Source organism: Colobus angolensis, unplaced genomic scaffold (assembly GCF_000951035.1).
Source record: "Colobus angolensis palliatus isolate OR3802 unplaced genomic scaffold, Cang.pa_1.0 Scaffold434, whole genome shotgun sequence".
NCBI classification, from domain to species: Eukaryota; Metazoa; Chordata; class Mammalia; order Primates; family Cercopithecidae; genus Colobus; species Colobus angolensis.
The window spans coordinates 2,305,723-2,330,949 of NW_012117755.1; the positions used below are offsets into that span (position 1 = coordinate 2,305,723).

At 33.6% G+C, this 25,227-nt stretch overlaps 1 protein-coding gene across 1 annotated transcript in view; it reads left to right on the forward strand.

The window, feature by feature from the left end:
* The window catches only part of DMD (dystrophin), a 2,170,472-nt gene that overhangs the window by 1,273,684 nt on the left and 871,561 nt on the right, over nt 1–25,227 (forward strand). Inside the window, exon 45 of the mRNA XM_011957103.1 lies at nt 21,033–21,208. Coding sequence (XP_011812493.1) covers nt 21,033–21,208 — 176 coding nt within the window. The remainder of the gene's footprint in view (nt 1–21,032; nt 21,209–25,227) is intronic.

Sequence of the window (25,227 nt, forward strand, 5' to 3'; positions counted from 1 at the left end):
AAAACAAATGATAAATGAGGTGATAGATATGCTAATTATCTTGATTTGATCACTAAATAATGTATACATGTATTGAAACATCACATTGTACCCTATAAATATGTACAATTATGTGCCAATAAAAATGTAAAAATAATAATTTTCTCCAAATGGAGTTAAAGAGAACTTCAGACATACCTGGCATCTGTGGGTGCCTTGAGATTAATTTTTCCTTGTAGTTAACATTAACCATGGTTCTCTGATTCCAATCAGTGAACACCTTCACAACTTATACTCTTTTCTTCTACCTCCAATATGTTGACCCTTAATAAATCTTAATTTTTAACTAAAATTAATGATGAGTTGAAATGAATGTATAGAACCCTCCATAGTTATTTTCCGTCCATATTACTGGAAAAAATACCTCAGAGAACCTGGTCCTACTGCTATGGAAATGTTATTATGCATGTATAGAAGGAGAGAAAAATGTAAGCAGAATATTAGAATGCTTTATACAAATAATAACATATATGTATTAGCAGAAATCTTTGTTCTCTATTACATGTTTTTATAAACATCCATTTACTACTTTCCTGAAAGCCACTAAGATGCCTCCCAAATCAAATGAATTTTCTTAATGCACTAAATATCAATTTCATGGCCCAGTGCTGTTCAGTCACAATACAGTTCTTTCAAAGGCAGGCATAATTTTTTAAACTCCAGAAATTCTTTTGTCTGTTGTTTGTTTGCGGATTGGTTAATTAATTGATTTTTTAAATCTCCTTAGTCAAAAGCCCATATGAGAAACATTATCCTAATGATAATAGTAATAGTAACAAGGAAGCCACTTTCCACGGGTTGAATGTTAACCGGGATAGATGAACATAACCTGCTGCAGCAGAAGTTTGGCCAGTATAAGCAGGCTCTGGCAACTGGCCTGGTTCTTACTACCATTACTTTTCTTTATTAAGGACACAAAGTGATTGCCTTGGTCTAAGGCTGAGTTTATCTTTTATGTAATGTAGCAAACATTTTGCCATTTCACAGAAGGGGGAAACTGATCCAGAAATAAACCTTATGCTGGTCAAAAATCCATTCCCTGATATTAAAGGCATGGAAAAACATTTCTGATCCAGTGCACATACGTATGTGGGGAAAGCTTAGTCTGAATTAATATTTGGCAAAATCAAAACCAAGCATTGTTTATTTGCAAAGAAAGCCCTGGAAACCTGGCTACATCATCGTTTGTCATTCTCCTTGCTGGAACCCAAATCTTTAAAAATTGATGAAAAGGCAATGAATAACTTGCAATACTGTACTGCTTTTGGATCAAATTATTACCACTTGTAATTTAAGGCCTGAGTTACTACCCCCAGCATGTTCTACCAGTATCTCACATTTCAAAATAAAAACTTGTCCTGAAAATAAATATATATGTGTATATATAATATATAATTTTTGAATTTTATGTATACAATAAAATAAAAATATATATGTGTATAATTTTTGAAAATCTTATCAACAGTGCATCATGGAGCAGTAAAAGAAGAAACTTAAAACGTGAGGACTAGATACTCATGTAATTTTATCCACAACAACACTAGGTGGTAAAATTATGTATTAAACCCCACAAATGAATAATCTAAAGGAGATCAAGAGACTTGCTCAAAGTCGCATAACTGATAAATGGACAAGTTATTGTACCTTCTAAATCTTACTCCTCTGGACTTTGTATCAAATCAAGCACCTGCCGTATCATGATAAAGCACAAATTTCTCTTAAATTTAGAAATCGATCTAATAAGTTTTTTATGTAGTCCTTTTCCACATGTAGTTTGTTTTCTCAAACAAGGCAGTATGTGTCTGCTTTTCATAAAGTACTTATTTAGATGTGTACTGGAAAATAAAAACAGGTGGGAGTTACTACTAAAATATCTTTTTCAAAAGAATTAGTAATTGTATAAACATTATTGTCACCTTTATATTTCTTTTACAAAATGATGTTCTTGAATAAGGCAGAATAGATGTAACACAGAGGGAGAGCTTGGAGTGCTTGAATATGTTTGTGATTTTGTCATTCTTTTCTTACGTCAGAAGAAGATTATGAGCAAATGGATTCAAGTGTAGTGGTCAGCTAAATCTTTTCGCCAAATGTTCATTTAAACTTATGAATACAAATAAAGGTCTTAATTGTTTGGCAAAGCATGCTGAGTTTTGTAAACAATTCAATAGTGATTTTTGATCATAGATCGATAGTGAATATTAATGTAAATGTCTTCTATTTATGATACACAGCTAGATGGTAAACAGATGATAGATAAAATAGATAACTGATAGATAACTAATAGATGATAGATAAATGATAAATAGAAAAATATAGATAATTGATAGAGAATACCTTTCCCTTCACACACGTGCATATAGGCACACTCTGTTTCTATCATAGTTACCAGGATTCAAACATTTTGTCTCACTGTTTTTCTCAATGTGAACATGCATATAGGAATACTGTAGTTTTTGTTTTGTGCCCATTTTAGTTTATTTTTTAATATTTCAGGAGAAAGGCAATATGGTGGTTTCACTTTATTTTTCATTTTTGCTTATACTTTTTAAAGTTCAGTATAGAAAAGTTTGAAAATGCACAAAAGTATTAAATTAAAACAGCTGGGGGCAGTGGCTCACGCCTGTAATCCCAGCACTTTGGGAGACAAAGGTGGGTGGATCATGAGGTCAAGAGATCGAGACCATCCTGGCTAACATGGTGAAACCCGTCTCTACTAAAAATACAGAAATTAGCTGAGCATGGTGGTGCATGCCTGTAGTCCCAGCTATTCGGGAGGCTGAGGCAGGAGAATCGCTTGAACCCAGGAGGCGGAGGTTTCAGTGACCCGAGATTATACTGTACTCTAGCATGGCGACAGAGTGAGACTCCATCTCAGAAAAAAAAAAAAAAAGTAAAAACACCTATAATCTTTCTCCCATAGGTTGCCTTCTTAAAAGGTTTTACCTTTGTTTTCAACCTTTTGATGTTTTCTTGAGTTTTGTCCCATTAGCAAGTAGTATTGTACAAAAACATTTTATCTTTTATTTCATATTTCCCTGATATTTAATAATTAAAATTATTTGATATTTTATGTGTCATTTTAAAATGGAATACAATACAGTAAAATCCCAGATATGATTGTAAATAATTATTATCCAATTATTGGGCCTTTGGACTGCTTCCAAATTTTGGTCACTGTAGTGAACATCCATGTACATGAATCTGTATGTTTAAGTTGATTTCATTCCACTCTCGCTTCACTCAAGGGGCTCCAACCATTCTTGTTTTCTTTCAGCTTCTTTATATTCAGACATACAAAGTTCTTTCCTGACTCAGAAGCTTCATACATCCTATTTTCTCCATCTGGATAAGTGGTTAATTCTATTATTCTTTGTGCATCTCCCATTTCAGTAACTTCATCTTCAAAGCCTTTCCAGCTCACTTCATCGAAAGTTACACCATAATCTAGCAAATCCTCAATTATTGAGCATTATTAGTCTCCATTATTCTTCTCCATTATTCTCTGTTAAAGCATCCCATGATTTTATTTTGTCGCTATTACCACAATATGTGTTTATTGCATGTATGTGTATATTTGTTTGTTTATTGTTTGTCTACACCTGCAGTGAAATGCCTAAGTTCAAGAACTGTCTGATGCAGGATGCAATACACTCAATAAATATTTATTGAACAAATTAATTCATTTGCTCTGTCTTGCAGGCAAATGTTACTTCTCTACATTTAAATATCTAAAACGAAAGCGCTAATGTTGGTTGTCAATCAAAATTTAAATGTCGATGTTTAAGCGTGTAAGACCTCTGTCAAGTTAATCCATACTTACCCAAAGGCTATTATGTAGAAGCGACATAAATATTTTCCTAAATGTTGATTTTCATATTTTAAGAAGACAATTTTTCAAAGCATTTTCTTCTACACAACTGTTTATTCTGGAGAGTGGGGCATATGTTCCTTAATATTGTTAAAATTCGCAAGGAGATAATGTTGCTATGTACAAAGAACACTTAATCATCATGCAGAAGTTTTGTTTCTGGCTCTCAGTTATGAACAGCAGAGATTTTAAAAAGTTACCTTCATATGCTAAATTAGGAATGGCAGAAGGTAATATTTTAATGTTTATAAATGGTTCTTCTCTGAGTCCTTGATTTCTATTTTTATGAATTCTCTTTTTGAAAGAAATTATAGTTATTATTCCCAGGTCTATTCTTTTACATTGTTTCTAATTCTATGGTGATCTTCAAAATAAAATATCAATTTTAAATACTTGGGAATTAAATTATTCTTCATATATCATTTCTTTGTATGGCATACAATGTGATTTGTTGTCCCATCATTATTTCGGTATGACCTATTACTGCAAAAACATATTGAGATAAATCATCCTACATACTCTTGGCCAGAACAGACATCACACTGTTGCAGCAACACTTCAGATGAGCCCCAGTCAACCTTGTATTTTTATAGAGAAGGATTACACATGTTTATATTCATTGCTGAAGATTAGCTGATATTATTTATTGAAACATACTAGTTTAAAAATCTGTCCATTTTTATAACACCTGGTCTGTCTACATAAGCTGAATTACATAAATATAAAACTAAACTTCCCCTCATCTCCAGTGTATGTCTTGCAAGCAAGTGCATGTGAAAGAAATTAAAGCCTTGTTCGTGTTTTTTTTTTCTTTTTTCCGTCATGTGAGTACAAGACTTTTCAATAAAAATGAACTACTTTTGAACATATTTGTTTGGACAACAAACGAGAAAATATCTATTTGATTGATAGTGACAGAATTTTCATTAAATTTAACAACAGAAATACCACAATTGCATCATTTACCTTCGTGTATCAAAAGAAAACGGAAAATTAGATGTGATGAGTTCTGTACAAATGTTCACTATGCATACTTTACCCATTAAACACATGATCAAGAATCATGTCAGCATGACATTCTAATATAGCAGCTTTACAAAAACATGTAATCTAATCTAGGGATGCTGTTGTCCTCTTTAAATCAGCTTCAAACATATTCTCAGTTGATATTTCTCATTCTTTTTTGATCTACATTGTTTATTCACATAATGATTATATTTAACTGAATATAACAGCATTATCAAAATGAAAGACAAAATAGATGTTTAATAGGAAAGTCAGTATCAAATCATCTTTTTTCTACCAAAAAAGATCTATAATTATAAAGTATTTGGTTTATTATTTTCACAAGGATTTAAACGTGCACAATTTGCCAGTTTTTTGTATTTTCTATTTTTCCTGTCTCTGCAGATCTCTTTAATATCTAAGTATTTGAGTCAGAAAAGAGCCAGTACTAAATAATGGGAATCTCACTGAAATGTGATAACAGTCTGGGGCCTGGTCCTGGGACTTTTATCTGCAGGACAACTCGGACAAATCTTTAGACCCCCAATTACTTGTCTTTACCATAGGAATAACACATTTTTCTGACCTTATACTTTACGTGGATCTCAAATGGAATAATCATCTGATAGCAGTTTATGAAGTATATAAAAGCAAGAAATTATCACAATAAGATAATTGCAGTTATTCTTTGGTATAGTATTAATGATGTCTTGATCTGCTTGATAAAATCAACATTTCTGTATGGTAAATGCCTTTCCTGGTTTTAACAAAAGATCATACCAGAAATGATGAGTATGTAGATACTTAAATTGTTGTTCCTGAATCTGGAATGTATTGCCAGTGTCCCAGATTGATCTTTGTTCTTTTTTTTCCTTACGAATTTCTTTTCACATTGACAGTGTGATATTTCTTTAAATGTAGAATACAAAACCTTATTCGTTTGTGTTTATTAATTAAAATATCTATATTGCTTAAAGGAGCAAACTGAGTTTTAAGTTTTATCGATTTATACCCTTCTTCAATCCACATAGGATTAGGGCAGTATGTAACAAAATTGCAAGCTATAAATGAAATATTAATAGAAAACAAAACCAGGGGAGATATAAACTGAAGTTTTGTATTAAGGCCAAGGATAAGGGGGGGAAAAGTAAGTATATATGGAAAAAGAATGGTATTGAATGGGAGTTGTGTTTTTTGGTTTTTTTTGTTTTTGTTTTTTTTGAGACGGAGTCTCGCTCTGTTGCCCAGGCTGGAGTGCAGTGGCGCAATCTCGGCTCATGACAAGCTCCGCCTCCCGGGTTCATGCCATTCTCCTGCCTCAGCCTCCCAAGTAGCTGGGACTACAGGTGCCAGCCACCACGCCTGGCTAATTGTTTTGTTTTTTGTTTTTTGTTTTTTTGTTTTTTCTTTTTTTCAGTAGAGACGGGGTTTCACCGTGTTAACCAGTATGGTCTCGATCTCCTGACCTTGTGATCCACCCGCCTCAGCCTCCCAAAGTGCTGGGATTACAGGCGTGAGCCACCGCGCCCAGCCTGAATGGGAGTTTTGGTGGAACATGTTCACATCATGATAATACCTATTATCTTTATATTCTGAATGTCAAAACAAAATTAGAACAATTTTCCCTTATTTCCTTACAATACATCTGTCTTAATAATTCTAAGCTTTCCTGATTTCGGTATTAATCTCTATTTTGCAAAAGACAGTATGTTTATAAGATATCAAGTAAACTAAGTTTATGGAACTTGTAACAACATTTTTAACAACCTTTCTCCCTATAGAGTTCATGGTAGACATGAATTTATTCAAAACTAGTGTGTAGAAAAATACCATTAACGAAAGCTCTGAAATTATATTAGAGGAGCTTAATAATGTTACATGAGAAAGAATAAAATGTTATTTATGATTTTTGATATATTTTACCCACTATATATGGCCATATCTATTAAAACTTTAGTAATATCTACTAATGCAAATATGGTAGTAAATTGTGTCTGCAGGTGCTGATACCATAGTAGATAAAATATGATAACTTTATTTTAAAATATCATATTTTAATAATGAAAATACAGTACTGGGAAAGACTATTTTATCTATTCTCTCACTCTTGAATAAAAAAGAAATCCAGAAAAAATACCTTGTTTTGCTAAGATTACATCAGTTTATTTCTCAAATGTGTATAGGGTTATTTTTTTCTGATCATAAATGTATGTCTCTTCATTATAAAAATACATTGAAAGTGATAGAAGAAAACCAAAAGAATAAATGTAAATAATGATGTCATATTTGAAAAATTCAACATTTTTCTAGATATTGATCCAGTCTAAATCTCTTTTCAGAAGACTCCCTCCTGTGTAGATTCCTCAACTATTCTGCAATGTTATTTCCTCTTGCTCTGTTCTTGTAGAAAGGAGACACATTGTCACCATGTCAAATACAGAAAATGGTGCATGTATCACATCATTGTCTCTGTCCATTGTTTGCCAGAGGGCCTCACAGTTTTTCAGGTGGTGGGCAACTGGATGTCATGCTGCTCTTGTACAATCGAACACAATTCATTATTTATATGGTTCTTTCATTTTAAGAAAATTTAACTTTTATTAGCTGGGAAAAAAAAGAAGTTATTTTTAAGTTGTTTAGAAATGTGAAATTCAATTTTCATACTGCAAAAGAGATTCAACTGCAAACACAGGCACACTTGTCTAGTGTTAGAACAAGTTGTCATACAAACTCAAATTAGCTGCCTCCACGTTGTCTTTGTTAACAAGTGTTTGTTTGCTCCTTGTTCCATCATCCAGAAATGCTCTTTAGCAGGAATAGATAGAACACAGTCACAGTAACTTCTTCCTGCCTTTAAAAATTGGGATGACATTTGCCTATCTGCAGTGTTAACATAGTTCCTCAAAGACTACTGAGAGTGGGGTAGGACTGTATTGCACAAGTTCTCTCATTTCCCTAGAATGTTATTGGTCCAGGGCCAGAGATTTTAGCTCATTTAGAGCAGCAAGGTGCTCTTTTAAAATTCCCTCACCTATTTTGGGCTTCATTTCCCTTATACGGTTATGCCTTTTCCAGTCTGATGAACATTCTCCTTGACGGAGGAGACAAGCAAAAGGAGCTGTGCGCTGTTGCTTTCTGTGTCATCTCTATCCCTAACCTTCTCTCTTCTGCCCCAATCAGTGAACCTTCATCTTTCTGGTTCTTCTTCCTCCAAATGGAAGTTAAATGTTGTCTTTAACATTGTCACAAGCCTCAATTCATTCCAAGCTCAGCATTTCCTCATTGTTTGTACACTTCTATGTTGTTCTTCCAATATTTGCCCTCAGTTCTCTGTCCCTCATTTCTTCCCATGTTCATACTCCATTAGAATCTGAGCACCTTTGAGGTTGTCTATACAGTGGCACACATCTTGTTAGACACCACCCATTGTTTTATACTCACTGGAATGATTTGCCTTTATCTTGTCAAAATTTTATTCGAAAGAGCTTTTGCAGGCTTTCTTGAGCCATTTTCTCTTTAAATTCAAGATCATTGGATCACTACACTTTTTCCTTTTTAATCTAATGAACATACTCCCCCACATACACACACGTTCCTGAAAGATAGATGCCACTTGACTCGTCTTATAGATTGTCTAAATTGATCATTTTGTGTGGGGATAAAAGAGTGAATTGTGTAATATCCCTGATGGTTCACGAAGTCTGTTCCCGTATAATCTGATTAGTCTTCGGAACCCTTTTCTGTCTGCAAATGACTGAGGTTTGGCAATCAGCCTATTTCAGTTCTTTTCTTGCATAAGGAGAGTCCACATGTACTGTGTGAAGTAAGAGAGAGAAAGTACTTAGATTTGTTGGATGCCCTGATTGTTAGCATGGCTAAGGTATTGTGTAAGTAAGGAGAGCGGTCAAAAATGATACTGTTTTTATGTCTTAATTGAAGTAAAATTTTGTATAAGATGAAACAGACTTATTTGGGAGAGGAGGAAGAGTTTGTTCTTACATAACATTTCAACCTGTCATATTTAGTTGAGAATTTCAATCTGTCAAGATACTTTGTATAATGTTCAGATTCTGCCATCTAATATATTTTCCATGCTTTCTTACTGGATGTGACTGTGGCAGGCGTATAAGTGAGTATAGATATTAAATCCTCAATCTGTTAACTTTTGTCAAGTGGTCCCACTGAAAAAGTGACACCTCAATTAAAAAAAAAAAAATTCCATTACCTCAGAAAGCTTTTTCATGCTACCTTCCAGTCAGTTCCCAGCCCCAATAGGCACCTATTCTTCTGATTTATATCACCATAGATTAGTTTTGTCTTTTTAAAAATTTATATAAATGAAATCATACAATATGTACTATTTTGATCAGCGTACTACTTTTGAGACTCATCCATGTAAATGTATCAATTGTTCATTCCTTTATTGATGATTAATATTCCATTGTATAGATATACCACAATTTATTCTCCTTTTGATGCACATTTCAGGTTGCTTTCAGTTTTTGGCTATTATAAAGATTCTGTGGACATTTGTGTACAGGCCATTTTGTGAGCATATGTTTTAGTTTAGTTTGAGTAACTCTGTAGAAGTGAAATGACTGGGTCAAATGTTTAACTTTATGAGATATTGTCAAACAGTATCTAAACAGTTTTCTGAAGTGGTTGTGCCATTTTACAATGCCACCAGTGATGACTGAGAGTTCCAGTTACTCTACATCTTTGTCCATGTTTGGTCTTGTCAGTCATTTTAATTTTTGCCATTTTATAGAATATGAAGTAGTATCTTGTTGTGGTTTTAACTTGTATTCCTCTGATTACTAGCACTATTAAGCATCTTTTCATGGATTTATTGGACATTCATATAGATTATGTTGTTCAAGATTGTACCTTTATGATTATTGGGTGAAAATAGTATCATTTTGAAGTCACTCATATAACTTGAAGACTGGGAATGACAGACATTTTCCTGTTTTGTTTCTTTTTCCTTTATCTGAGGAGTCTACTAGAATGCAGTGTTGCTGCTTGAGCAGCATTGCATTAGCTTTGTAAAAGCTCTGTTCTCTGGCATCCCCACCACTAATATAAAGTGCAGAACATTTGAAATGTGCTATACTCTTAGAGATTCCTTCAAAGTGCACAAAAATTCTGCAGTTTCACCACCTACCAGTAAAAGAAACTCAGTCACTCATTTAGTCATTTAGTAAAAAAAAAAAAAAAAAAAAAAAAAATTAACTGATGAGCATGGTGGAAACCTCAAAGGTAAAGAAGACAATGTCCCTGAATTAAAGACAATCATAAATTTTCAATCAAAATAATGAAATTTAGGCTGGGCATGGTGGCTCATGCCTATGATCCTAGCACTTTGGAAGGCTAAGGTGGGAAGATTGTTTGAGGTCAGGAGTTCAAGACCAGCCTCAGCAAAAACGTGAGACCCTGTCTCCACAAAAAATTTTTTAAAATTATCTGGGTGTGGTGGTATGCACCTGTGGTCTCAGCTACTCAAGAGGCTGAGGTGGAGGATCACTAGAGCCCAGGAGTTGGAGGCTACAGTGAGCTATGATTGTACCGCTGCACTCGAACTTGCATAACAGAATGAGTCCTTGTCTCTAATAATAATCATAACAAAATTTAATTTTTATAGACTATGTAAAACAGTAAAGTAGATACAGTTCAAGTACAGTATGATTTAATAGGATAAATAACTTTTGCTTGAAAATGTATTCACAATAGAGATAGTATTTGGGGCACATGTTCATCCATTTAACAAAAATGTTTTGAGCACTACCAGGTAGCAACACTTTACTAGGCACTAGAGTGAGAAAAGATTATAGTTCCTGTTCTCATGAATCTCATGGTCTAGTAAATTGAAATGAAAGGATTACATAAGTAGAGATAAAGACACACATGATGGAGGATGGAGAATAGTCGAAGGTCTGGAGAAAGACCAGGACATCAGGGTGAATTATCTAATTGTGCTAAAACATGGATGAAGACTCGGAAAGTCATTGAAAGAAGCCTAAAAAGGTATCTCTCAGGGATGCTATGAGATTCTGAATGTTATATAAGCTATTTGGGCTTCAATAGGCAGGCACAGAGTATTCAGTGTAAATTTTGGAGCAGGGAATCCACCAGAAGAACTGTGTATCTGGAGGATTAATCTGGGAAGATTGTGTAGAATGTTATGCAGTGAACAAGTTTGAGAGGAAACAATTAGTAGAGTGTATTCATAACATAGGTGAAATGTAATGAATAACCAGGCTGGAGGAAAAGCGATAATGATGGAATTAACTAGGCAAGAAGTATAACAATTAGTATCAGTAAAATGGAATTTGGATTGGGGGAATGATAAAAAAGAGACAAAACACAATTGAACTGGTGGTATCCATACTGGAAAATACAGATGTCATTCAAATAAATAATGTAATGAATATAAGAAGCCAGTTTTGGGAGTGATGTAGATGTTGGCTTGAAAATATTTCCTTTGAGGTTTCAGTCAAATGAAAAGGTCCTGAAATGCTACGTGGTAGCTTCAGAGGGAAGCGTTCCTAGGGAGAAAAAATTAGAAAAGATTTACATTTGATAATTTAATCTTTTCCTTCATACAAGCTAGATTGATAAGAAAGTAAAACCTATAGTTTTCACCACTTTTTTACAACTATCCCTAACCTTTTAGATATTCACATGAATCATTGAGAAAAATCTAACAGATGACTTGCTTATGTCATTTGTCTGCTTTATCCTTAGGTTCCTCTGCCTTGTATATTGTTCAATAAAATACAGATCATTGATAGTGTACAATGTACTGATAATGGAGAGAGAATCCATTCTTGTGCATTTTTTTTTTATTTGCAGAGGGCATGCTCAGTCAACAAGAAATGCACAATTGTTTTTATCATCACCTCTTCTCATCTAATTTCACGAAGGAGAGGAGTATTACCATACAACAGATAATGAGTTGGAAAATAAGAAACCTAACCTCAGAACTTAAGGCTTGGGGGGAAAAAAGAGTAATTTGTGTTTAATGCCTGTATAACTTGGCAAGAGGGACATATAAAGCTTAGTGATGGCCAACATGTGCTTAGATGTGGATTGTTAGCTGATGTCTCGGGGGTTCTGTAATCTAAGCTAAATGCTCAAAATCAATTAATTGATGTTAGACACAGAGATCTGTTTTGATCCCTCTTTATCGTATTTCTAGGCCTTTGTGTTCTCAAGAGCCTGAGAAATGAATGCTTTCCTTAATAACTTGTTACTTGTGGTAGGAGATGAAACTTTGATAAAAACACAATTGTTTTTAAATGTCTCTTTTTCACTCTAGGCTGTGGTATAGATTTCAAAAAGTTACTTTTGAACCTTTCCAGAATGAGAAAGCAATCAAGAAGATCACAATATTTTGCTTAGTCTTCTGCTCAATTTATCAACAAATATTTCTTAAGCAATTATTAAGCTGAGCAGTGCTCAGCGCCGTGCTTGGTGATATAGAAAATGGGAAAAGACTGTCTTTAAGGCCTTTATAATAATAATTACCTCAACTTGTCTGTTTCTTCCCCTTACCATTTTGCCAACATCATCGATCTATCTTGTTCTCAAAGCAATTGCCATAGTTATATTGTAACACAGCATTTTCTAGGCTGTCCCCACTAAACTGAGAGTGTTGACAAGAAAATACAGCTTATTTATCATTGTAAAACTTCAGGCACCTACTAGTTACCCTAAATTAAATATTTGTTGGAGTCAGTCACACTGAAGAGAACACTGACTGCATTGAACAATTTACCTTCATTAGACAGCATTTAAAGACTATGCCATAGCAAAAGCCCATGGAATTCTTGTGAACACAGAATAGAAGTGTATTAAGGAACAAGCTTAATTCTGTTCTCTTACAGCACAACACTTTCTCAAAATATATTTTGAAATCATCTTTGACCATTGTTTTTTTACTAATAGATGGGTGGGAGTTAGGGTAGGAAAACATAAGCAGCTTCATCAAAACAATATTCTATCTTCTTCAAATTTGTGGAGAATCATACGGCCTCTCAATTTTCCACATTATGCTAATTGTGATATTAATCTCTCTGCCAGCAAATGAAAATAATACATATTAGATGTAGCAAATGTCAATAATGACAAAATTAGTCATCATGCAGACACTCAGGGATTCCCAAAATATGTTTGGATTATGATTGCTAGCTTTGAGTTTGCCCAGAATCATTTCAACAAAAATAAGGGACTCAAACACATTTGGAACAAAACTCACATCATAAATTTTAGACATAGCTCTGCCAATAATGCTCTCAGTTATATTTTCAGTCCTAATATTTCCTCTGTGTTCCAGACCAGTATCTTCAACTGTCTGATTGATACTCTCTCCTTTGTTTCTATCCTCAATGCATTAAGTCCTGTGTATTTACTTTCCAAATATCACTTGGTTCCATGCACTTCTCTCCATTTCTGCCACTGACTCCTCCTTGATCCAAGCGACCATCTTTCCTCACTTTAACTACCATGATATCTCCTACTTGGTCTCCTTACTTCTAATCCAGGGCTCCTCCAATCCATTCATCCTCCTGCAGAGAATGATGACCAGCACCTTCCACAATGTCTGGATAATAGGAGGTATCCAATCAATAATTGACTTACAGAGTGAAAATATAGGCATGGCAAATACCAGTAGAGAATTACAGGGTTTTAGAACCAATGACATTAGATCTTTCAATCAAATATTCCCAGTCTATAATCAAGTTTAATTACACAGTCTTATTTTGGAAAAAACAATTTTGGTGTCTTTTTCTCTATGCACACATACATATTGTATCACCCTCTACCTGCCAAATGACTTTTGAAGAATTATTTATGTGGCTCCAAATTAATAATACCTCTAGCAAGAAGAGAAATTAGAAAGTTTAAAATGATGTATGCCTCCTTTGGAATATTATGTACTGAGACAGTGTTTTTTGAGTTACATGCAGTATGTTCCACAATGAAACATTTAATGTGTTCAGAATCATGCTAATAATTATGTAGAAATAATTTTATGCCTGAAGTCGTGTGTTCTATAACCAGGATTACTTAATAAGAAAGCAAGTACGGCTGTGAACAAGATGCCTTTGTATCGGAGAAAGGCCAATTTGTTTTCTTAACAAATCTAAGTAAATGGAGACAAAAACACAGCCCTTAAATGTTTTCTATTTGTCCTGAAGTTCTCATGAATAAGTTAGAAGGCAAGAAGCATTAAATAAATCCATGAACTTTAGAGAGAGCTAACATTTATTTTAACAAAGTAAAACCTATTCGCTTTGCAAAATTCTGTACTTTGTAACAACAGTTTTCTTTAAAGCAAGAGCCACCAATTCAAATGCCTTTACAGAATGATTTGAATGCATTCATACCCCACCTAAAGGCATTCAAATTATTAAACAAAGTTCTAATGCCAAAACATGTCTGGGGCCAGACTTAAAATGTAGCCCTCAGTGTCGGAGGGCAAAACTTTAACATAAATATATTTTCCTCACTTTAGGTAGCACTGTATTGAATCTCTGCTTGAAATTGAGGAATATATGATTTTTTTTTTTGGCCCAGGGCATCATTTCTTGGAGGAGAAAGAAAAACAACCCAAGATACCCTTACAAAACATTTAGTACTTAAAGCTCTTTATGATGAATTCATTTTGGTATACACATTAATAACAATGATAATAACAAATATATATATACATATATATAACTGATGTGAATAAGATAAATACATCGAAAGGAAATTTCATTGTAATTTGATATTAGGTAAATGTCCCATTAAAATAAATTGCTACTGTACATACTTTTCCTTCAGTTCATTGGCAGGATGTTTGCTTTGGAAAAGAAAGTCTATTTCTAGTTTTAGAAGGAATAGAAGGAATTCTCATTATTCTTTTATAGCAACCATTATCAGGAGCAGATGGGAAATCGTACCAAGAGCATATCTACTATTATACCTCACAGGAAAAAGACAGTATTAAATGAAATCTAACAAGGCCTGCTCCTGACTCTAGTTCCTGTAACGAACAAACACAAACATTTATATGGTTTCAGCATTTATATTAGTAAGGTACAATAAATGTTTACTGAAATGAAAAAAAAAAGATAGGAGAAAGAGCAGGCTACAAAGATGCATTCTATGTCTGATTGTTCATTGTAAAGACTGTTCGTTTTTAAAATAATCAAATTTTTATTTTATATACGGGGGAAAATATACAGGCTTGTCACAAGGGGGATTGTGCATGATGCTGAGGTTTGGGGTACAGATATCATCACCCAAATAGTGAGCATAGTACCTGATGGGTGGTTTTTCAACCAATGCGCACCCTCCCTTCTTCCCACCTCTACTAGTCTGCGGTATCTGTTGTTCCCATATTTACATCCATGTAGGCTCTATGTTTAGCTCCCACTTATAAGTGAGAACATACAGTATTTGTTTTTCCTGTTCCTGCATTAATTTGCTTATGATTATGGTCTCCAACTGCATCCATGCTTCTGCAAAGAACATGATTTCATTCTTTTTATGACTATGTAGTATTTCATGGTGTATATGTACCACATTTTCTTTATCCAATCTACCATTGCTTCACAACTAGGTGAATTCCATGTCTTTACTATTGTGAATAACACAAGACAGGACCTTTTTATTTGACTGAGTTACTTGCAAATTGCTAATAAAAGATCTGGAGGTCCTTAACTAAAAGTTGAATCTGCAGTGCAGTTCAAATTTAGAGACGTATTTTCTGTTCAAGAGAAGAAAGCCCTCGTTCGGTCTTGCTGTAAAGTCCAATACATATGAAAATGACACAAACAGAAATATTTTATAAATACCTATGCAAAGGAGGGGCACTTAGTTCCCCTAGAACTCTTAAAAGGCCTCTAGAAAGAGGGCACTTTTATGCTAACTATTAAACGAATTTGTCCTACACAGCTTAACAGTATCGTCAAGGAAGTAGAAAGTTACTCAGTTTTACTTGGTGTTGGAGCTAAGCTCGAAAGTGAGGAGAAGTGGCTGAGAAGGCACTGGGGAGAAGAGAATGGTCCTTTCCATGCTCCCTGTTGTACTAACATGTTTGGATATTATCTTGTAGCTCATATAGAGACTGGATTCTTGTCCTCCTCATTCTGAGCTCTCCTTGACTTTTATTCTTACCTCCTGTAACTTCCATTCTTTCTTTATTTAAAAAAAGGCCATTATTTCAGCCATTTTCACTGTTTTCTTATCCTTCCTAGTTTCCTTTCTATACTATTTTTCCACTGTTTTTTTTCCTGTACTATTTTGCCCTTCTCTCCATTTTCCTAACTGCTGGATTTCCCCAATTTTAGCTGTCTTTCAATTGTTCTAACTATCCTCAGATGCTCCCTCAAGGTTATCAGACCTTCCACCGAGACGGAATCCCTTAGTCTATGGACAGGCTAAGTGGAATGGGTCCTGTTGCTGGGCTTAGCATATGCCCTGAATATTTGTGCATTTATTTTGCTTCCTTACAAAAATCCATCATCCGATAGAAGTTGAAAGATACTTCCTGAAGCATATTAAAATCTCTGAAAACAGTATTGACTATATTGTCTAATAATTACCGTGACTGGTAAAATAGTTTTATTTATCATTGAGAAAAGTATCAGGAACTGTATTTCAAACTCCTGAATTCTTGACACTGACAAAGAGACAATGAGAATGATCTTAGGATTAAAAAAAAAAAACAGAAAAAGCACCATATTTGCAGGAAATTGCACCATAAAAGTCTCAGTTTCACAACTCTCCTCAAGTTTCATTTTATTACATCTTTTCTCTTCACCAATCAGTAAACTGGGTTAATGATTAACCTGTCTCAAAATAATTCATGAACAAAATTACAAGTAAATCTCAGTATTGGATTCTTGAAACATCTCCTTGTTCAAAGAAGGTTCCTTTTTCTTCCCTCTGTTTCCCTGTATTTATCTTTTCTTCCAATTGCATTTTATCTCTTCTGTTTTTCTATTTTGTTCCCTAGTTTGTGATTTTTTGCCAGTTGTTTCCTACATAATTCATCCAATTTGTCATTGTACAATTTCTTATAACTGCTTCTTAGCTTATTCCTTTTCTTCATTTGTCACATTTGATTTTTCATCTGTTGTGTTTTCATACAGTTTTGGAAAGTTTTACAAATAGACTTTTTAAAAAAATGTATGTAATGCTTTCATAGAAAAGGTAGTAGTTTCTTTTTCTTATATCCTTCCCTGTATAAAAATAAAAATGTAGCAGTTCTGTCTTTGCCTGTATTTCCTCTTTCCTTCTCCAAATTTGACCAGACTTGAAGGACTTAGATATATAATAGTGTTATTTTCTATAATTTAGGAATACCTTTTGACTTAAAAAGCAGAAGAGAAGTTGAAAATAATATAGTAATTCTACATGTCCTTCCTGCTTCCCTATTCTCTCCACATGTTTGTAACCTCCCCTTTCTTTTTTAGTGTCTCTCTTTCATAAACCTTTGTCCTCAGAAATTCTGATTCAGTAGACTTAAAATGGAATTCTGGGCTTTTTATATTTTGAAAAGCTCCCCATGGGAGTTAGATATGCACTTCTTATTAAAAAACGAATGCTTAATATTGGAATCAAAACACAATAAGCTTTCTAACTGTGATGAATAATCCAACAGATTTAATTATGATTTTCTTTTTGTCCAGAACCAAGACTAGATGTTAATTGCCAGAGAAATAGATAAGAATGACTATGACAACAGTACATTAATATGATATCAAAGCTTGGAAATTTTATTGGTAATGAATAATTCAGTACTTAAAATATTTAGAAGCTATAGAATTAAAATTAATTAATGTAGTTCACTATGTGAATAAAGTTGATTGAGATTTTACATTTAATTTTGTAAATCCAATGTTATCTTTTCCAGCTCAGAAAACACCATGTACAAGTTATTACTTTCTGTTTTGAGCCCTTATTTTTCTCTCTATGCTTTATCACTGAAAACTCTCCTTGAGCAGGCCATGCACTGTAAATATTTCTCCTGGTTGCAAAACCTCCTCATACAAATGCAGTAGACTATTTAATGAGCTCTTCTTTCACAAAATTAAAAAAAAAACCTGAAAGCCCTGATTTGAGATTCTATATAAATGAGATTTAGATCTAACAATTTTAAATTATTGCTTCGCTCTTAGCTATTCAATTCTATCTCTTATTTGGGAAAGCGAAATAATAAAACCATTGCTGATTCTACAATTAGGTTGTAAAAGTCACTGTAGCCATCAGCCATGAAGGGAAAGGGCCAAGTTCAAAACTACAAAGCAAAGAGGCTGGGATAAAAAATGCTGCAGCAGCTTTAGTTTATGGCATTATAAGCAGGAATAAGAATTCCTTGATTACTTAACAAAGACTCAAAAGGCATTTACTCCATTACCTTACAACTCAAAGTGGTATTCCTGGACCAGCAGTATTGGCATTTTTTTTGAAGTTTGTAAAAAATACAGAATTTTGGTGCCTCCACGGACCTAATGAAGCAGGACTTGCAGTTTAGTAAGATCTCCAGGAGATTTTTATGCACATTAAAGTCTAAGAAGCACTGCTATGGTATACATCTGATGTGTGCCCATGCATTTTTTAAAAGTATGAAGTATAGTTGTAAGTATTGAACACTCATGAAGGAACAAATATGAGCCATGGTCTTTACCCTCTAAATACCTCCCTGATGTCTATGTTTTAGGCAATTTTTTTTTTTTTTTACCATTTCAGTAGTCACTGATGCTTGCATGATCCAGTTTATTCCAAAACAGTGGTGATTCTCATGTAATAGTTCATGTTGCCTTAATAATTTACGTTGTCTCAAGTTCTCTGCCCAGGCCCCAATATACACCAAGGGCTGTACTCCTCCCCTAACTCCTGCTCTCATACAGTGACATAGAGCCCAATTTGATACACCTGGTCACATCATGGAGATTGCACACCACAGGCCTTAACTTCTGCCACACTCTCACTGCCTTTAACCCTCCATATGCCTAAGTCCTATGCTTCTTTAAATTCCAAATGTACCCAGAAGTCTCCTCTGCTCATCCTTTTCACTGAGATCATCCCTCTTCTGGCCTACCATGTATTATTGATCACCTTGCTTTTTTATCCTACTGTATGTAGTATAACAAATTATCACTTACAACTGTGTCTTATTTTTTTCAACTAGATTATGTACTGCCTAAGACCTAGAAAATTGTGCTTATTTATTTGAATCTCTAGGAGGATCAGGAATAAGTATTAATACTAATGACATTAAGGTGATGATGAACCTGAACTTCCTCCCTTCCTTTCTTCCTACTTCTCTCCTTTCCTCCCTTCTTTTCTTCCTCCATTCCTTCGTCTCTTCCTTCCTCCACTTTTTCTCCACTGCCCTTATTCATAAATTCATGCATTCACTCAGCAAATGCTTATTGAAACCTTCCATGTACCAGACATTGTGCCAAACAATAGGAAACAATCATGAATAAGACATAATATCTGACCTCAAGGAATTTATGATATAAAAGTACTGGCAACAACTGTGATTACTTTCGCACCGACCTCATACATAGACACAGTTTGTTATGACTGGTGTCTCTATTACTAAGCAATGACTGTCACATGCAACACTGATCTGAACAGGTGGTAAAGAGTGAGATGTAAGCAATGGAGCAAAGCCAACTAGTTACAAGGAAATATCACATGTTTACTAGAGCACATCTCATGGGCATTCAAGAGAGTATGGCCAGGACAGCTTGTGAATACTTCAGTAACTGTGCATAGTTTTATATTCATTGTGAGGCACTGTGTCACTGGAATAATGACCTTGTTATCATTTTTTGCTGATTTACAGAGTATTTGAATTGCTAGTATGCTACCAAAATTTCCAGTATTCAAAAATAATTTTGCTTGAATGCAGTGTAAAAAAAAAAAAAAAAAAAAAAAAGCCAAGAAATTTATGTGAAACGAGAGTCTAAGGGAGCTTTACCTCAGTCTCAGAAAACATGCATTCACTCCTTCATTTAGCAAGCATGTGCTGGTGTCTACTATAAGCTTGCTATTGTGTCAAGGAGTAGGAGAATATAAAAATATTAGAGAATTTGAATCACATCTATTAGGAGAGTTTTCTACATATTGACATTATTCTGTCAGTGACACAAGGATTTGAGTCATTTAGATTTAAATGTGGTAGGTATCTCAAGTTCTCAGATATTATTTCATTTTCTAAAGTTCATATTTAGTTAATATGTTATTTTAATTGCCTTACAAATTCTAGATTATCTTTTTTAAAAAAGTTAAATAGAATGTAATGGCCAGTTTTATTTAATGGTAAAAATCATTTTTGTTTTTGTGTGTACTTGGTTATAATATTCTCCTTTTCAATTGAACTATTTTTCTGATACTTTACTCTTAAAATTTCATTCAGGAAAGAAAGTAAACAATATTTAAGCTTGACAATCATAAAAAATGTTCTGGTGACTATAGATTATTTTAAAATTTATTACTGTACCTTACGGATATCTTGATGGGATGCTCCTGAAAGCAATTAATTCTCAGTTTTATGTGGCTTATAATGCAAAATACATTGATGTAGACAGAATTTGAAATAAATTTTCTTCTAAAATAGCAATTAATTTTATTTAAATATCTCTAGAGGTTTTTTAAATACTGTGACTAAACTATATTTGTTCTTTTTCACCTCTCTTATCCACAATCACTAAGAAACCCAAATACTTTGTTCATGTTTAAATTTTACAACATTTCATAGGCTGTTAAACATGCAACATCCTTGTGGGGACAAGAAATCGAATTTGCTCTTGAGAAGGTTTCCAACTAATTGATTTGTAGGACATTATAACATCCTCTAGCTGACAAGCTTACAAAAATAAAAAGTGGAGCTAACCGAGAGGGTGCTTTTTTCCCTGACACATAAAAGGTGTCTTTCTGTCTTGTATCCTTTGGATAGGGGCATGTCAGTTTCATAGGGAAATTTTCACATGGAGCTTTTGTATTTCTTTCTTTGCCAGTACAACTGCATGTGGTAGCACATTGTTTAATCTTTTCTCAAATAAAAAGACACGGGGCTTCATTTTTGTTTTGCCTTTTTGATATCTTACAGGAACTCCAGGATGGCATCGGGCAGCGGCAAACTGTTGTCAGAACATTGAATGCAACTGGGGAAGAAATAATTCAGCAATCCTCAAAAACAGATGCCAGTATTCTACAGGAAAAATTGGGGAGCCTGAATCTGCGGTGGCAGGAGGTCTGCAAACAGCTGTCAGAAAGAAAAAAGAGGTAGGGTGACAGATGAAATAGGAATTATAACATTTTAGCAGACCTTTTTAAGCTGTCCTTAAAAAATATTTCATTAGAGATTAGAAGCAGGGTGAAAGACACTAACAGTAAGGAACCTATCAACCGTTAATCAAAAGCAGTAAATAAATTTTTTATTTTTTATTTTTATATACTAAAATATGTACTTGTTGCTAGTTAGTGGTTTTCTGCTATTTTAAACTTTAAGTTTGCTTTAAAAATCACACATGATTGCTTAAAGGTGAATATCTTCAATATATTTTAACTTCAAGTGAAAGGCACTAACAGTAAGGAACCCATCAACCGTTAATCAACAGCAGTAAATAAATTTTTTATTTTTTTATATACTAAAATATATACTTGTTGCTAGTTAGTGGTTTTCTGCTATTTAAACTTTAAGTTTGCTTTAAAAATCACACATGATTGCTTAAAGGTGAATATCTTCAATATATTTTAACTTCAAGCTGAATCTCAGTTGTTTTTCAAGAAGATTTTAAAAAGCAATTATAAATGATTGTTTTGTAAGAAAGACAGATCTTTGCTTAGTTTTAAAAATAGCTATAATTATGACTATGAAGCTAAAAACAGTGATAGTGATATTTACCTCTGGTTTCACCACATTTGTGAATACATTCTTGAAGAGGAACTTGAGCCCAAAATGTCCAAGTTTAATGGGGAAAACAAAACCTCAGAAAGGTTACCGTCAAATTCAATCATCATTTAAATTTCCCTTGGAATGAACTGAAGGCATAGAAAGCCAAATGAGTGGTGCTGCAGTTGGAAAGCATAGATAGTTTATAAATGGGATTTTGTATTATGCTTCCAGTTGTTGATGTTAATGTGTCTTGTTTCATAAAGGAAGACTTGGCCTTTATTTATCAAATGAGAATATTGTTATGAGCAATGAAAACTTTGTTCTGTTGCCAAGCTCTTGCATCCCACCCATCATCCATATAATAGGTGGATTTTAATATTCAGGAAGCTAGAACAACTCACTGATGAATGTCTTTGGTTAAGATGTATTAAAAAGAAGATTTTAGAATTATGTCAATTGTCTTTGCTCACCTCCTCTTTCCCTCTTTATTCATGTTACATTATTCAGAAAGTAGATATAATTCATATTTTGTACAAAAGAAACACATTAGTTGACCTAAACACACACACACACACACACACACACACACACACACACACACCACACACACATTTTGCCAAAGTTAAAGAATAATAGCCTCATCGAAAGATATTTTGTATTAAGTCTTGGTTTTGAAAATCTTCTTGATTATAGATAGATAAAATAAAGAACTAAACTTTGTAGTTAAACTGCTTCCTTAGGTAGGTCATATACTTTTTTCCCAGATTGAAATTCTTCTATTAATCATACAAGTATGTTATTATTTAGGTAACTGACGTGCTTATAGTATGAACAGGTATAAATCTGTATAATGTCATTTCTCAACTAGGCTGAATCTAATCCAAATTAAAATAGTAAGAAATGAGAAAATTAACAAAAAATTGAATACCATACTATAAATATATACATATAGGGAGAGAATTCATAAAGTGGATTAAATCGATTGGAAGATTATTTTTCTATAATATATAAAGTATTGTTTCCTAGTTTTAAATGTCTTACTCATATAGTATTTGAATAGAGTATATTAATATTCCCTCTGATAACTCTAATTCACCTGAATTTTCAAAATCTTGTTATCTGTTATTGGGCTCTAAAGGCACATTATAATTTATAAACAGAGATGTAGCAATATGCCTGTTTCACCAGATAAGCTCTAAAACTTTAGATCTTTCTAATTTTATAAGAAAGTGGTATATGCTGACTCTGTTGTTAAATATTATACAAATTTTATGTTAATTACAGCTAGGGATTTGGCTATAATTAGGAAAAAAGTTTCCCATTTAAACATGTTGACCTACATTAAATATTGCACTTTTGTGCTTTAAAAAGCCAAGTTCAGCTTCCTTGAGTTTTTTTTTTTTAAGCTCAGCTTTTAAAGTTGTCTATTTCGCGCTACATTTTAAAAATAAGTGTTAACATATTTAAATTTCCACTGAGATCACTTTTGTGGCATACTTCCTCAGGATTTTTATATCATTTAAATTTTATGAAATGTAAAAATGTAATAAAATATAAGTGCTGGTTCTACCAATATACTCATAGCTATTTTTAAACATCCAGTAGCAAATCAAGTAAAAATTATAAAATAATATTTTATGAATAATATGTTAACCTAACAATTATAGAAGGGCTGTAAACTACTGCTAATCAATAGTGTACTCTCAGTGCAAGCCTAGCAGGAGTTAGATGGAGATAGAAGTTATTTATTGCACAGGTGAAAAATAAGATGCCTATTCAACTTAACAACAGTACTCTTAGTTTGTAATGGACTTTAAGTACAGCGGTTAGAAATATTTAACATGTTTTAGTCCAGGGACATCAATGAAAGAAAGTGTATAATTCAAGCTAGATATCTATATGGAGCCCTGTAGTTGCATAATTTTAAGTCTTTTGAAATTTTAAGATATTAGAAATAGAAAAAACATCTCAAAAGTTCAAATAATAGTGGACATCCACTAAGGTTAGTCTATGTTGGAAGCAAATGAAGTATGAGATGTAGTCAGTTAGCTATGCAGTTTAAGATAGACAATTCACTACTGCTCCAATTATGTAACAGAAGAACTGGATAACATCTATAGGTTTAAGCATGATAATAATGAGTTTAATGATGGCGTAGCCACCAAAACTATCTTTGTAAACGAAGGATGTGCAAATAAAAACCTATCAGCTATAAGGGGAAGTCATAGCTTAATACAAAACAAGTCTGCGTACAAGTCTTTAAGCAAGTGTCCATGAATAGCAAGGGGTGCCATGCTCTTCATTGGAGAAAAATATTACCTATTTGTCTTTACTAACCTCTAACTGAAATTGAGCATTCCTTTTCATTTTGAATGTAGGCCAAAAAAAAAAAAATCACAATAATACTAGTAATACCTATAATACCTATGAAGTCACAGATATGTGCATATCTCATTAGAGTTACAATAAATATATCAAAATATCATTTATGCTTACTACTTCAAAACTGCAGTACTTATTATATCTGCTACAGGATCTTATTATTGGGCTTTAAAACATTATTCTGAGGAATCTCAGGCTTCAACAGATTGCCAAAGAAGTCCAAGGCATAAACAAATGATCCTAGCCTGCTGTCTGTTTATCTGCCCAGAATCTCATCCTAATTTACTGTGGTTTCAGTCATTTTAATGTGCAGTCACTATCTTCATACACTCCTTTTCTTCTGGAGCATTCTAGGAGAAGACGTACCAGTCAAGGGATTCTGGGGAGCCAGGCTTTCAAGCAATGGATTGCTGACAACATAATGAAGAGGATTTTACTTAGAATAATCTCAGTTGATAAAAGATTGAATGTGAGATGGAAGCAAGGCAGTGGGAAGTGGAATTCCTAAATTGAGGAAGCTCTGAATCACAACCCTTAGCAATAATAATAAGATCCTTAGCAATAATAATAAGATTTCAAAACGTTATAGGTCTTTCTTCTTTTAGATAAGTCTGATATTGCTTATCCCATTTCACAGATAAGGCAATTATTCCACTAATATGCATTAAGGAATAGTGATTTTAATTTAAGTGTTACCTTAATGAAAATATTTTTGAATTTTTTCTTTCCCAAAGTCTTCTTGTGAACAATTCCAAACATATAGAAAAGCTGAAAAAATAGCAAAATGTATGCCCATATACACTCTTTTCCTCCCCCTAAATTCTTAGAGTCAACAATTATTAACATTTTGCCATATTTGCTTTTTCTCTCTCTCTACCCCGTCTGTGTCTCTCATACATAGGACATCTCATACACACACACACACACACACACACACACATACACACATACACACACACATACACACACACATACACATATACATACACATACACACATACACACACACATACACACATACACA